Source organism: Salvelinus fontinalis, chromosome 7 (genome assembly GCF_029448725.1).
Source record: "Salvelinus fontinalis isolate EN_2023a chromosome 7, ASM2944872v1, whole genome shotgun sequence".
NCBI lineage: Eukaryota > Metazoa > Chordata > Actinopteri > Salmoniformes > Salmonidae > Salvelinus > Salvelinus fontinalis.
The window spans coordinates 63,107,408-63,123,862 of NC_074671.1; the positions used below are offsets into that span (position 1 = coordinate 63,107,408).

The following is a 16,455-nucleotide window of genomic DNA, read 5'->3' on the forward strand; positions in this document are numbered from 1 at the left end:
AGCAGGCAGAGAGAATATAAAGGACGCTGATTTTGTAAAGGCTGGAGGACATTGTTGGAGAACCCTTTTGTTCAAACAAACCCTTGGTTCTAAGCCGTGGCCCCCGGCCCCCAGGCACTTGTTTTGGTTCTTTGTATGAGGGTTATTCACCTCATCCACCACCAGTCACCCACCTCGCTGATACACACTACACCCTGGCAACCATTTTATACACCACAGTACTCACCGTGCATTGGCTGTCGTATTGGAATGGCTAGAAATGCCACCCTGGTCTAAAGTAGGGTACTATAAAGGGAATTGGGTGTCATTTGACCTGGTCTAAAGTAGTACACTATAAAGGGAATAGGGTGCCATTTTCCCTGGTCTAAAGTAGTGCACTATAAAGGGAATAGGGTGACATTTGCCCTGGTCTAAAGTAGTACACTGTAAAGGGAATATGTTGCCATTTGCCCTGGTCTAAAGTAGTGCACTATAAAGGTAATATGTTGCCATTTGACCTGGTCTAAAGTAGTGCACTGTAAAGGGAATATGTTGCCATTTACCCTGGTCTAAAGTAATGCACTCTAAAGGGAATAGGGTGCCATTTGCCCTGGTCTAAAGTAGTGCACTATAAAGGGAATATGTTGCCATCTGGGATACAGCGATGAATAAGACCTGTCTATTGTTGTTGACGTTGCAGACGGACCCGACCAGTGTTCCCCAGCTGGCCTGGCAGTTTGTCCCCGTTCAGAAGGTGGTTAACCCCGTCCTGGCATTCTGCAGAGGAGACACCATACACTTCCTGCTGGTAACACCTCACTTCCTGTTTACTTCCTGGTTACCATTATTCCTTGTTTAGTAAACATTAACAACAGATATTTTTTGTGAACCTACTGTCCTGTTGACTGTTTGTGTCCAGGTGAAGAAGGATGAGACCGGAACCATCCATGTCATCAAACAAAGACAGCTGCAGCTGAACTGTGACATCATCAGTCTGAATGTAAGTGTCACATGATGTCACTTCAGGATGTGTCTTACTTTACAGGTCACATCTCTTCTTCTTTTATCCTCTGCCCTTCTCCGTTCCTTCCTCTTATCCTCACTGAATGGGCGTGTTTGACGTTGCAGATGACTTTATATTTTTAGTCGAGACTGACTGATCTACAAAGAACCTTGTTATAAATAACTACTCAATATTATTTGTAGATCAGTCAGCCAGTCACAGTTTACCCATGATACGTCACAGTTTACCCATGATACGTCACAGTTTTGAACACAGCCAAGGTCTCTCTCTGTCGCCTTGTTTTGTCGCGCTTTCTGACTCTGTCTCTCTGTTATTATCCCCCTTCTTCCCCCTGCCTCTGTTAATATTCCTCTCCTTCACCCCGTCTCCCTCCCTTTGTCTCTCTCTCTCTCTCTCTCTCTCTCTCTCTCTCTCTCTCTCTCTCTCTCTCTCTCTGTCTCTCTCTCTCTGTCTCTCTCTCTCTCTCTGTCTCTCTCTCTCTGTCTCTCTGTCTCTCTGTCTCTCTGTCTCTCTGTCTCTCTGTCTCTCTGTCTCTCTGTCTCTCTGTCTCTCTGTCTCTCTGTCTCTCTGTCTCTCTGTCTCTGTCTCTGTCTCTGTCTCTCTGTCTCTCTGTCTCTCTGTCTCTCTGTCTCTCTGTCTCTCTGTCTCTCTGTCTCTCTGTCTCTCTGTCTCTGTCTCTGTCTCTCTGTCTCTCTGTGTCTCTGTCTGTCTCTGTCTCTCTGTCTCTGTCTCTCTCTCTGTCTCTCTGTCTCTCTGTCTCTCTCTCTCTCTCTCTGTCTCTCTGTCTCTCTCTCTGTCTCTCTGTCTCTCTGTCTCTCTGTCTCTCTGTCTCTCTGTCTCTCTGTCTCTCTGTCTCTCTGTCTCTCTCTCTCTCTGTCTCTCTCTCTCTCTCTGTCTCTCTGTCTCTCTCTCTCTTTCACACCACTCACTAGTTGTGTTTCCCCTCCACAGTGGATCAACAGTCGCACCCTGGTGGTGATGGACAGTGGGGAGAAGCTGCGTGTGGTGGACCGACCCAGCCAGGAGGAGCTGGAGCGCTTGGACGTGGCTGAGGTGCAGCTGGTCTACAACAGCAGCCATTTTAAATCGCTGGCCACGGGGGGAAACGTCAGCCAGGCACTGGTGAGGGTCAGGGGTGAGGGGTCAGGGTCAGATATCAGAGGTGACAGTAGAGAGGTTGCGGTGGGTAGATAGATAGTGAGGGTTGAGAAGTAATGGTAGGGAAGTGGTAGGGGTGAAAGGGCATGGAAAAGGGGTCATAGGTCAGTAGAGGGGAAGGCATCACCTGGCACTGGCGAAGGTCACAGGTGAGGGGTTAGAGGTCAGGGGTAGTAGAGGGTGTCAGGTAAGTTTTATGGGTCAAAGGTTAAGGGTTATGGAGCAGGGTCAGACAGGACAGGACTAGGCTGGCTAGTGGGAAAAGGTTGCACAAGATAATTTATCCCCCTGAAGAATCAGTCTCCACGACCTTAACTACTAAACACAAACCTGTTCAAACTGCTAGTAAGGTTACAAACCATTACCTGGAATGAAACAGTTGAATCATTAGTTCTAACCTGTTGTAGAGCAGGTGGCTCTGTCCAATCAGGACCAACGTCCTGGTCACTGGATCAGAAGCAGCCTGCCAGAGAGGAGAGCGTCTCTTCAGGGGGACTGCAGCTGTTCAATCAAGGAGCAGGGGGGTCACCAGTGATTCCCTCCCACCTGTCTCCCATACCTCTACATGGAGGCATTCAGAGTCAACATGAACCAATCATGACCATGATGTATCTAAAAGTATTATTGAGAAACAGCAGTCATGGTTGATTTTGGTTGATTTTCACTCTGAATAACAGTGTCCTGGCCTTTGACCTCTGCCCTCCAGACTAACAGTGTGTGTTTTAGGCCCTAGTAGGAGAGAAGGCCTGCTATCAGTCTGTCTGCAGCTACGCAGGACAGATGGTCCTCCTGGGGACCAAGGTAGGTGTCTGTATATGTCACTGTGTGTGTGTGTGTCTGTATATGTCACTGTGTGGTGTGTGTGTGTGTGTGTGTGTGTGTGTGTGTGTGTGTGTGTGTGTGTGTGTGCAGTTGAAGTAGAAACACAAGCGTTGTCTAATTGAGTCCTTCTTTTCTCTCTTCCAGTCAGCCCACATCATGACTCTGAGGAACTGGAGGGAGGTACGTTTGTCTTGCCACCATACCAGTCTAAAACTAACGGTTATCTAGTGTCTCTCTGAGGGGGATTTAATGGATCTGTGTCTCTCTGAGGGGGATTTAATGGACCTGTGTCTCTGAGGGGGATTTAATGGACCTGTGTCTCTCTGAGGGGGATTTAATGGACCTGTGTCTCTGAGGGGGATTTAATGGACCTGTGTCTCTGAGGGGGATTTAATGGACCTGTGTCTCTGAGGGGGATTTAATGGACCTGTGTCTCTGAGGGGGATTTAATGGACCTGTGTCTCTGAGGGGGATTTAATGGACCTGTGTCTCTGAGGGGGATTTAATGGACCTCTCTGAGGGGGATTTAATGGACCTGTGTGTCTCTGAGGGGGATTTAATGGACCTGTGTCTCTGAGGGGGATTTAATGGACCTGTCTCTCTGAGGGGGATTTAATGGACCTGTGTCTCTGAGGGGGATTTAATGGACCTGTGTCTCTCTGAGGGGGATTTAATGGATCTGTGTCTCTGAGGGGGATTTAATGGACCTGTGTCTCTCTGAGGGGGATTTATTGGACCTGTGTCTCTCTGAGGGGGATTTATTGGACCTGTGTCTCTGAGGGGGAGTTAATGGTCCTGTGTCTCTGAGGAGGATTTAATGAACCTGTGTGTTTCTGAGGGGGATTTAATGGACCTGTCTCTCTGAGGGGGAGTTAATGGACCTGTGTCTCTCTGAGGGGGATTTAATTGACCTGTGTCTCTCTGAGGGGGATTTAATGGACCTGTGTGTTTCTGAGGGGGATTTAATGGACCTGTGTCTCTCTGAGGGGGATTTAATGGACCTGTGTCTCTCTGAGGGGGATTTAATGGACCTGTGTCTCTCTGAGGGGGAGTTAATGGACCTGTGTCTCTCTGAGGGGGAGTTAATGGACCTGTGTCTCTCTGAGGGGGATTTAATGGACCTGTGTCTCTCTGAGGGGGATTTAATGGACCTGTGTCTCTCTGAGGGGGATTTAATGGACCTGTGTCTCTCTGAGGGGGATTTAATGGACCTGTGTCTCTCTGAGGGGGATTTAATGGACCTGTGTGTTTCTGAGGGGGATTTAATGGACCTGTGTGTTTCTGAGGGGGATTTAATGAACCTGTCTCTCTGAGGGGGATTTAATGGACCTGTCTCTCTGAGGGGGATTTAATGGACCTGTGTCTCTCTGAGGGGGATTTAATGGACCTGTGTGTTTCTGAGGGGGAGTTAATGGACCTGTCTCTCTGAGGGGGAGTTAATGGACCTGTCTCTCTGAGGGGGAGTTAATGGACCTGTCTCTCTGAGGGGGAGTTAATGGTCCTGTGTGTTTCTGAGGGGGATTTAATGGACCTGTGTCTCTCTGAGGGGGATTTAATGGATCTGTGTCTCTGAGGGGGATTTAATGGATCTGTGTCTCTGAGGGGGATTTAATGGACCTGTGTCTCTCTGAGGGGGATTTATTGGACCTGTGTCTCTCTGAGGGGGATTTATTGGACCTGTGTCTCTGAGGGGGAGTTAATGGTCCTGTGTCTCTGAGGAGGATTTAATGAACCTGTGTGTTTCTGAGGGGGATTTAATGGACCTGTCTCTCTGAGGGGGAGTTAATGGACCTGTGTCTCTCTGAGGGGGATTTAATGGACCTGTGTCTATCTGAGGGGGATTTAATGGTCCTGTGTCTCTGAGGAGGATTTAATGAACCTGTGTGTTTGAGGGGGATTTAATGGACCTGTGTGTTTCTGAGGGGGATTTAATGGACCTGTGTGTTTCTGAGGGGGATTTAATGGACCTGTGTGTTTCTGAGGGGGATTTAATGGACCTGTGTGTTTCTGAGGGGGATTTAATGGACCTGTGTCTCTCTGAGGGGGAGTTAATGGACCTGTGTCTCTCTGAGGGGGATTTAATGGACCTGTGTCTTTCTGAGGGGGATTTAATGGACCTGTGTCTCTCTGAGGGGGATTTAATGGACCTGTGTCTCTCTGAGGGGGATTTAATGGACCTGTGTCTCTGAGGGGGATTTAATGGACCTGTGTCTCTGAGGAGGATTTAATGAACCTGTGTGTTTCTGAGGGGGATTTAATGGACCTGTTTGTTTCTGAGGGGGATTTAATGGACCTGTGTGTTTCTGAGGGGGATTTAATGGACCTGTGCTGCTGGAGACATTCCCTGCTCTAACTCTTTCTCTCTCACACAGCGGGTGGACTGTCTATTGAAACAGGAACGTTTTGTTGAGGCTCTGTCCTTGGCCTGGTCCTTCCATGAGGGCACCGCCAAGGCTATACTGGGTGAATAGCCTCCTCTTCCTCTCCCCCTCCTCTCCCTCTTCTTCTCCCTCTCCCTCTTCTTCTCCCTCTCCCCCTCCTCTCCTCTCCCCACCTCTGCCTCTCCTCTCCTCTCCCCACCTCTGCCTCTCCTCTCCCGTCCTCTCCTCTCCCTCTTCTTCTCCCTCTCCCCCTCCCCTCCTCTCCTCTCCCCACCTCTCCCTCTGCTCTCCCGTCCTCTCCTCTCCCTCTTCTTCTCCCTCTCCCCCTCCCCTCCTCTCCTCTCCCCTCCTCTCCTTTCTTAAGGCTGTTTTATACTTTGTCTATTAACATGTCTGTATACAATTAGAATACGACAAGTGTCTCTGATCAAAACAACATTTAATTTATACTCCGGTGGAGTGTCTGTAGCCCGTCGCTGAGTCTGTTGTCATGGTTACCTGACTGAGACCGCAATGACACACTCAACAACCGTAAAGCTATTTTCTGTAATTAGCTCGCCATTAACTTGTAAATAATGGTCTTGTTGTGAGTTTATTTTGCTGTAATAATGATTGAAAGTTAGCTTGTCAGCTATGACATGGTCATTATTTGAACAGGCCAGCCAGCTAAGCCAGCTAACTATCTAGAAACTAATCAAAACATTGTTTAGAAAGTTGTTGTTAGTTGCCTGGTTTGCTGGATTGACATCTACTAAATTAATGTTTAAACGGATGATTTAAACGGATGGGTTTATTGGTGTTTAAAAATACAGCTTTTATGCTATTTTGAACCACCAGGCAGCCTGTCGTTTTTTGTGTTTATACTTTTTCATAACGACAACGACAAGTTTGATGTCGTACATCAATAGAATGTTCATGATGTCACTGCTACAACTGTCTACGCGACATGTTGACAGACCAACTGAAAACAGCTGTCTACGCGACATGTTGACAGACCAACTGAAAACAGCTGTCTACGTGACATGTTGACAGACCACTGAAAACAGCTGTCTACGCGACATGTTGACAGACCAACTGAAAACAGCTGTCTACGTGACATGTTGACAGACCACTGAAAACAGCTGTCTACGTGACATGTTGACAGACCAACTGAAAACAGCTGTCTACGTGACATGTTGACAGACCAACTGAAAACAGCTGTCTACGTGACATGTTGACGGACCAACTGAAAACAGCTGTCTACGTGACATGTTGACAGACCAACTGAAAACAGCTGTCTACGTGACATGTTGACAGACCACTGAAAACAGCTGTCTACGTGACATGTTGACAGACCAACTGAAAACAGCTGTCTACGTGACATGTTGACAGACCACTGAAAACAGCTGTCTACGTGACATGTTGACAGACCAACTGAAAACAGCTGTCTACGTGACATGTTGACAGACCAACTGAAAACAGCTGTCTACGTGACATGTTGACGGACCAACTGAAAACAGCCGTCTACGTGACATGTTGACGGACCAACTGAAAACAGCTGTCTACGTGGCATGTTGACGGACCAACTGAAAACAGCTGTCTACGTGACATGTTGACGGACCAACTGAAAACAGCTGTCGACGTGACATGTTGACAGACCAACTGAAAACAGCTGTCTACGTGACATGTTGACAGACCACTGAAAACAGCTGTCTACGTGACATGTTGACAGACCAACTGAAAACAGCTGTCTACGTGACATGTTGATAGACCAACTGAAAACAGCTGTCTACGTGACATGTTGACAGACCAACTGAAAACAGCTGTCTACGCGACATGTTGACAGACCAACTGAAAACAGCTGTCTACGTGACATGTTGACAGACCAACTGAAAACAGCTGTCTACGTGACATGTTGACAGACCAACTGAAAACAGCTGTCTACGTGACATGTTGACGGACCAACTGAAAACAGCTGTCTACGCGACATGTTGACAGATCAACTGAAAACAGCTATCTACGTGACATGTTGACAGACCAACTGAAAACAGCTGTCTACGTGACATGTTGACAGACCAACTGAAAACAGCTGTCTACGTGACATGTTGACAAACCAACTGAAAACAGCTGTCTACGCGACATGTTGACGGACCAACTGAAAACAGCTGTCTACGCGACATGTTGACGGACCAACTGAAAACAGCTGTCTAGCTGACATGTTGACGGACCAACTGAAAACAGCTGTCTAGCTGACATGTTGACGGACCAACTGAAAACAGCTGTCTACGTGATATGTTGACGGACCAACTGAAAACAGCTGTCTACGTGACATGTTGACGGACCAACTGAAAACAGCCGTCTACGCGACATGTTGACGGACAAACTGAAAACAGCCGTCTACGCGACATGTTGACGGACCAACTGAAAACAGCCGTCTACGTGACATGTTGACGGACCAACTGAAAACAGCTGTCTACGTGGCATGTTGACGGACCAACTGAAAACAGCTGTCTACGTGACATGTTGACGGACCAACTGAAAACAGCTGTCTACGTGACATGTTGACAGACCAACTGAAAACAGCTGTCTATGTGACATGTTGACAGACCAACTGAAAACAGCTGTCTAGGTGACATGTTGACAGACCAACTGAAAACAGCTGTCTAGGTGACATGTTGACAGACCAACTGAAAACAGCTGTCTACGTGACATGTTGACGGACCAACTGAAAACAGCTGTCTACGCGACATGTTGACGGACCAACTGAAAACAGCTGTCTACGTGACATGTTGACGGACCAACTGAAAACAGCCGTCTACGCGACATGTTGACGGACAAAATGAAAACAGCCGTCTACGTGACATGTTGACGGACCACCTGAAAACAGCCGTCTACGCGACATGTTGACGGACCAACTGAAAACAGCTGTCTACGTGGCATGTTGACGGACCAACTGAAAACAGCTGTCTACGTGACATGTTGACGGACCAACTGAAAACAGCCGTCTACGCGACATGTTGACGGACCAACTGAAAACAGCCGTCTACGTGACATGTTGACGGACCCAGATGAAACAGCTGTCTACGTGGCATGTTGACGGACCAACTGAAAACAGCCGTCTACGTGACATGTTGACGGACCAACTGAAAACAGCCGTCTACGTGACATGTTGACGGACCAACTGAAAACAGCTGTCTACGTGGCATGTTGACGGACCAACTGAAAACAGCCGTCTACGTGACATGTTGACGGACCAACTGAAAACAGCCGTCTACGTGACATGTTGACGGACCCAGATGAAACAGCTGTCTACGCGACATGTTGACGGACCAACTGAAAACAGCCGTCTACGTGACATGTTGACGGACCCAGATGAAACAGCTGTCTACGTGGCATGTTGACGGACCAACTGAAAACAGCTGTCTACGTGACATGTTGACGGACCAACTGAAAACAGCCGTCTACGCGACATGTTGACGGACCAACTGAAAACAGCCGTCTACGTGACATGTTGACGGACCAACTGAAAACAGCCGTCTACGTGACATGTTGACGGACCAACTGAAAACAGCTGTCTACGTGACACGTTGACGGACCAACTGAAAACAGCTGTCTACGCGACATGTTGACGGACCAACTGAAAACAGCTGTCTACGTGACATGTTGACGGACCCAGATGAAACAGCTGTCTACGTGACATGTTGACAGACCAACTGAAAACAGCTGTCTACGCGACATGTTGACGGACCAACTGAAAACAGCTGTCTAGGTGACATGTTGACAGACCAACTGAAAACAGCTGTCTAGGTGACATGTTGACAGACCAACTGAAAACAGCTGTCTACGTGACATGTTGACAGACCAACTGAAAGCAGCCTTTAGAAAACCACTTCCAGAAGGTCTAAGCTCCACTGTGTGGAACGTCTTGCCTCTTCTGTACTACAGAGGACAGGTGTTTTAACTGTTTGTCCTTGAATCATTTCCACACTGCAGTACTTTACATTCTGAGGGCTTTCTGTTGGAGGCCTTTTCACTGAGGGCACAGAGGCCGTTATACATTTAATACCAGAGTTTTTACATAGATGATTCTTTTCTCACGAAAGTGAAAACACACAACCCTTGACGAGTCGTTGTGTTGATGTATTGTGAATGTCTGTTATTTTTCCAGGACTGTTTGGGGACCCAGCGAAGAGGAAAGGTGTGGTGGCAGACAAGGTGAATCCCTCTTCCATCCTTCCCTCCTCCCTTCCTTTCCTACCTTTCTTCCTCCACCCTTCCCTTCCTACCCCCCCCCCCCCCCCCTTCCACAAAGAAATCTCATTTAATTGATTGATTGATTGTCTCTCCAGATGGTTGAGGTTCTGTTCCAGTATGTGGAGCGCTCAGTGAAGAAATGTCCAGAACACGGCAAGATACAGGTCATGGAACAACATTTCCAGGTACACACACACACACACACACACACACACACACACACACACACACACACACACACACACACACACACACACACACACACACACACACACACACACACACCACGATACACACACCACGATACACACACACACCCCACGATACACACACCACGATACACGCACACACACACACACCCCACGATACACGCACACACACACACCCCACGATACACACACCACGATACACACACACACACACACACACACACACACACACACACACACACACACACACACACACACACACACACACACACACACACCACGATACACACACCACGATACACACACCACGATACACACACACACCCCACGATACACACACCACGATACACGCACACACACACACCCCACGATACACGCACACACACACACCCCACGATACACACACCACGATACACGCACACACACACACCCCACGATACACACACCACGATACACGCACACACACACACCCCACGATACACACACCACGATACACACACACACACCCCACGATACACACACCACGATACACACACACACACACACACCACGATACACACACACACACACACACACACACACACACACACACACACCACGATACACACACACACACCCCACGATACACACACACACACCCCACGATACACACACACACCCCACAATACACCCCACCACACACACACACACACACACACACACACACACACACACACACACACGATACACACACACACACGATACACACACACACCACGATACACACACACACACACACACCCCACGATACACACACACGTTAATCCGTCCCACGGTTCAGTTTGACAACGCTCGGGACCTTGAAACCAGTCTTTCATTTGCCTTTAAGGCTTGTCCTTGTGCTTAGGCTTCCTGGGTTGAGTAGCTAATCTCTCTCTCTTTCTCTCTGTCTCCATCCTCCCTTCATCCCTCCATCCCTCTCTGTCCGTAGGACATGGTGCCTGTCATGGTAGATTACTGTCTGCTGCTGCAGAGGACGTAAGACACACACACACACACACACACACACACATCGCCTCTGATGGCCCTTGCGTTGCCTATTCCCAGCACTCTGTTAACTTATTCATTAAAGGGACATTTCACATTTTTTCAACTTCATATCATCTGCAGTTCTTGAGTGAAGGAAGGAGCCTTGTAGTCCAGTCAGAGTGCAGCATTGAGCAGCTCCTTCGGCGCAGAGGTGGACAGAGAAAGGATGATCTTTATCTCTTTGTGCTCCCGAGTGGCGCAGCAGTCCAAGGCACTGCATCTCAGTGCAAGAGGCGTCACTACAGACCCTGGTTCGATTCCAGGCTGTATCACAACCGGCTGTGATTGGGAGTCCCATAGGGCGGCGCGTAATTGGCCCAGCGTCGTCCGGGTTTGGCCGAGGTAGGCCCTCATTGTAAATAAGAATTTATTCTTAACGGACTTGCCTAGTTAAATTAAAAAAATACAAATTGTAATCTCTCTCTCGATGAAGGCTGACCACCACAAAAGGTTATGAAATAACAAACTGCCACATCTTCTGGCACCGGATTTCATTTTTAATATAGTTAGTTTCATATGCGCTGAGTGATCTTTATTGTATTTGACGGGGGTTCTCTTCAAGGGACAAAGCATTAAAGGGATATTTAAAAAATAATTCTGCTCTATATTCATCAGCTCCAGCACCAACACATGTGAAAATGCCTAGTTTCTATGTTTTGTAGTAAAAAAGATGGAGAAAGATATGTGTGTGTATGTATGTGAACGTGCTTTCAGTCTGTTTGTTCCTGTGTGAACGTGCTTTCAGTTTGTTTGTTCCTGTGTGAACGTGCTTTCAGTCTGTTTGTTCCTGTGTAAACGTGCTTTCAGTATGTTTGTTCCTGTGTAAACGTGCTTTCAGTATGTTTGTTCCTGTGTGAACGTGCTTTCAGTTTGTTTGTTCCTGTGTGAACGTGCTTTCAGTTTGTTCCTGTGTGAACGTGCTTTCAGTCTGTTTGTTCCTGTGTGAACAGGCTTTCAGTTTGTTCCTGTGTGAACGTGCTTTCAGTTTGTTCATGTGTGAACGTGCTTTCAGTTTGTTCCTGTGTGAACGTGCTTTCAGTTTGTTTGTTCCTGTGTGAACGTGCTTTCAGTTTGTTCCTGTGTGAACGTGCTTTCAGTCTGTTTGTTCCTGTGTGAACGTGCTTTCAGTTTGTTCCTGTGTGAACGTGCTTTCAGTTTGTTCCTGTGTGAACGTGCTTTCAGTTTGTTCCTGTGTGAACGTGCTTTCAGTTTGTTCCTGTGTGAACGTGCTTTCAGTCTGTTTGTTCCTGTGTGAACGTGCTTTCAGTTTGTTCCTGTGTGAACAGGCTTTCAGTTTGTTCCTGTGTGAACGTGCTTTCAGTCTGTTTGTTCCTGTGTGAACGTGCTTTCAGTTTGTTTGTTCCTGTGTGAACGTGCTTTCAGTTTGTTTGTTCCTGTGTGAACGTGCTTTCAGTTTGTTTGTTCCTGTGTGAACGTGCTTTCAGTTTGTTTGTTCCTGTGTGAACGTGCTTTCAGTCTGTTTGTTCCTGTGTGAACGTGCTTTCAGTTTGTTTGTTCCTGTGTGAACGTGCTTTCAGTTTGTTTGTTCCTGTGTGAACGTGCTTTCAGTTTGTTTGTTCCTGTGTGAACGTGCTTTCAGTTTGTTCCTGTGTGAACGTGCTTTCAGTTTGTTTGTTCCTGTGTGAACGTGCTTTCAGTTTGTTCCTGTGTGAACGTGCTTTCAGTTTGTTCCTGTGTGAACAGGCTTTCAGTTTGTTCCTGTGTGAACAGGCTTTCAGTTTGTTCCTGTGTGAACAGGCTTTCAGTTTGTTCCTGTGTGAACAGGCTTTCAGTTTGTTCCTGTGTGAACAGGCTTTCAGTTTGTTCCTGTGTGAACAGGCTTTCAGTTTGTTCCTGTGTGAACAGGCTTTCAGTTTGTTCCTGTGTGAACAGGCTTTCAGTTTGTTCCTGTGTGAACAGGCTTTCAGTTTGTTCCTTCATAACCCTTTGTGGTGTTCGGCCTTTAGTTTGGAGAGAGAGATAAAGATCTTCCTTTCTCTGTCCACCTCTGGGCCGAAGGGGCTGCTACTCTGCTGCACTTTGACTGGACTAAAAGGCTCCTTCCTTCACTTAAGAACAGCCATCCCGACCCTGCTCCAGAGAATTCTATTATCAGTCTATTATGGTCCCATCCCTGCCCCAGAGCCTTCTGGCATTTATATTCATTATGGATCCCCATTAGCTGCTGCCAAGGCAACTACCACATATCTACAGTACTAAATCTATGTGTGTGTGTAGTGTGTGTATGCATGTGTCTGTGCCTGAGTGTGTGTCTCTTCACAGTCCCCGCTGTTCCATAAGGTGTATTTTTACCTGCTTTTTAAATCTGATTCTACTGCTGGCATCAGTTACCTGATGTGGAATATAGTTCCATGTAGTCATGACTCTATGTAGTACTGTGCACCTGCCATAGTCTGTTCTGGACTTGTGGACTGTGAAGAGACCTCTGGTGGTATGTCTTGTGGGGTATGCAGGGGTGTCTGAGCTGTGTGCCAGTAGTTTAGACAGACAGCTCGGTGCATTCAACATAAATACAAGTAGTGATGAAGTCAATCTCTCCTCCACTTTCAGCCAGAAGAGATTGACATGCATATTATTAACATTAGCTGTCTGTGTACATCCGTGCTGCCCTGTTCTGAGCCAATTGCAACTTTGTGTCACCTGACCACACGACTGGACAGTAGTCCAGATGTGACAAAACTAGGGCCCGTAGGACCTGCCTTGTTGACAGTGTTGTTAAGAAGGCAGAGCATCACCTTATTATGGACAGACTTCTCCCCATTACTACTGTATCAATATGTTTTGACCATGACAGTTTACAATCTAGGGTTACTCCAAGCAGTTTAGTCACCTCAACTTGTTCTATTTCCACATTATTTATTACAAGATTTAGTTGAGGTTTAGGGTTAAGTGAATGATTTGTCCCAATTACAATGCTTTTAGTTTTAGAAATATTTAGGACTAACTTATTCCTTGCCACACACTCTGAAACTAACTGCAACTCTTTGTTAAGTGTTGTAGTCATTTCAGTCGCTGTAGTAGCTGACGTGTAAAGTGTTGAGTCATCTGCAACATAGACACACTGTCTTTACTCAAAGCCACCGGCATGTCGTTAGTGAAGATTGAAAAAAGTAATGGGCCTAGACAGCTGCCCTGGGGAATTCCTGATTCTACCTGGATTTTGTTGGAGAGGTTTCCATTAAAGAACACCCTCTGTGTTCTGTTAGAAAGTTAACTTTTTATCCACAATATAGCAGGGGGTGTGAAGCCATAACACATACACTACCGTTCAAAAGTTTGGGGTCACTTAGAAATGTCCTTGTTTTCGGAAAGAAAAGCAAAATATTGGTCCATTTAAAATAACATAAAATTGATCAGAAATACAGTGTAGACATTGTTAATGTTGTTAATGACTATTGTAGCTGGAAACGGCAGATATCTTATGGAATATCTACATAGGCGTACAGAGGCCCATTATTAGCAACCATCCCTCCTGTGTTCCAATGGCACGTTGTGTTAGCTAATCCAAGTTTATACTTTTAAAATGCTAATTAACCATTAGAAAACCCTTTTGCAATTATGTTAGTACAGCTGAAAACTGTTGTTCTGCTTAAAGAAGCAATAAAACTTCCTTCTTTAGACTAGTTGAGTATCTGGAGCCACAGCATTTGTGGGTTCAAAATGGTCAGAAACAAAGACCTTTCTTCTGAAATTCGTCAGTCTATACTTGTTCTGAGAAATGAAGGCTATTGCATTCAGAAGGCCAGCATCCCGGAGTCGCCTCTTCACTGTTGACGTTGAGACTGGTGTTTTAACCTTCTGTTTAACCAGCTATATACTGTACCCGCCTGGTGAAGAACTGTTACTATGGACGTGCTCTTCTCTCTGTTGTCCTATAGGGACCTACTGTTTAACCAGCTATATACCCGCCTGGTGAAGAACTGTTACCATGGACGTGCTCTTCTCTCTGTTGTCCTATAGGGACCTACTGTTTAACCAGCTATATACCCGCCTGGTGAAGAACTGTTACCATGGACGTGCTCTTCTCTCTGTTGTCCTATAGGGACCTACTGTTTAACCAGCTATATACCCGCCTGGTGGAGAACTGTTACCATGAACGTGCTCTTCTCTCTGTTGTCCTATAGGGACCTACTGTTTAACCAGCTATATACCCGCCTGGTGGAGAACTGTTACCATGAACGTGCTCTTCTCTCTGTTGTCCTATAGGGACCTACTGTTTAACCAGCTATATACCCGCCTGGTGGAGAACTGTTACCATGAACGTGCTCTTCTCTCTGTGGTCCTATAGGGACCTACTGTTTAACCAGCTATATACCCGCCTGGTGAAGAACTGTGTGGCTCGGGGGGTCTTCCTGGAGAGTTTGGAACCTTACATCGTGTCGGAGCGTCTGGGCTGTGTGACCGCTCCCGTCATGAGAGACCTGCTGACACACCTACAGGATAACAACATGATGGACAGTGTAGAGAACTGTCTGATACATCTGGACATCACCAGCCTCGACATACAACAGGTAGAGGGGAGAGGAGGGGAGAGGAGAGGAGGGGAGGGGAGAGGAGAGGAGAGGAGGGGAGGGGAGGGGAGGGGAGGGGAGGGGAGGGGAGAGGAGAGGAGAGGAGAGGAGAGGAGAGGGGAGGGGAGGGGAGGGGAGAGGAGAGGGGAGGGAGAGGAGAGGGGAGAGGAGGGGAGGGGAGGGGAGGGGAGGGGAGAGGAGGGGAGAGGAGGGGAGAGGGGAGGGGCGAGGGGAGGGAGGAGGGGAGAGGAGGGGAGAGGAGAGGAGGGAGGAGGGGAGGGGAGAGGGGATAGGAGGGGATGGGAGAGGAGAGGGGAGAGGAGAGGGGGGAGGGGGGAGAGGAGAGGGGAGGGGGGAGAGGCGAGAGGAGAGGCGAGGAGAGGCGAGGAGAGGCGAGGAGAGGCGAGGAGAGGCGAGGAGAGGCGAGGAGAGGCGAGGAGAGGAGATGGGATGTCTGTCAGTGTTTCCTCTCTTCCCTCTAGATATTTACTACTGTCATTAACCTTGTTACAATCACCAGCAGATCAAGTCTGTAGACTCCAGTAGTAACCTGTTCTCTTGCTGTGTATCCAGGTGGTCCAGATGTGTTGGGACAACCAGCTGTATGATGCCATGATCTACGTGTTCAACAGGGGAATGAATGACTACATCAACCCTATGGAGGTACTGTAATACACTGTTTAATGTCCTCATCAACCCTATGGAGGTACTGTAATACACTGTTTAATGACCTCATCAACCCTATGGAGGTACTATAATACACTGTTTAATGACCTCATCAACCCTATGGAGGTACTGTAATACACTGTTTAATGACCTCATCAACCCTATGGAGGTACTGTAATACACTGTTTAATGACCTCATCAACCCTATGGAGGTACTATAATACACTGTTTAATGACCTCATCAACCCTATGGAGGTACTATAATACACTGTTTAATGACCTCATCAACCCTATGGAGGTACTATAATACACTGTTTAATGACCTCATCAACCCTATGGAGGTACTATAATACACTGTTTAATGACCACATCAACCCTATGGA

General features: G+C 47.2%; 1 protein-coding gene across 4 annotated transcripts in view; it reads left to right on the top strand.

Moving 5' to 3' along the window:
- Positions 1 to 16,455, top strand: part of vps8 (VPS8 subunit of CORVET complex) — a gene marked incomplete at its 3' end in the record, with an annotated part of 108,327 nt that overhangs the window by 53,141 nt on the left and 38,731 nt on the right. For 3 of the 4 annotated variants that reach the window (XM_055930301.1, XM_055930302.1, XM_055930303.1), the window contains 11 exon segments: positions 680 to 787; positions 899 to 979; positions 1,955 to 2,125; positions 2,888 to 2,962; positions 3,128 to 3,163; positions 5,356 to 5,446; positions 9,512 to 9,558; positions 9,693 to 9,782; positions 10,777 to 10,823; positions 15,184 to 15,406; positions 15,980 to 16,069. In XM_055930301.1, the coding sequence (XP_055786276.1) occupies positions 680 to 787; positions 899 to 979; positions 1,955 to 2,125; positions 2,888 to 2,962; positions 3,128 to 3,163; positions 5,356 to 5,446; positions 9,512 to 9,558; positions 9,693 to 9,782; positions 10,777 to 10,823; positions 15,184 to 15,406; positions 15,980 to 16,069 (1,059 nt within the window). 4 annotated transcript variants of the gene reach the window in all.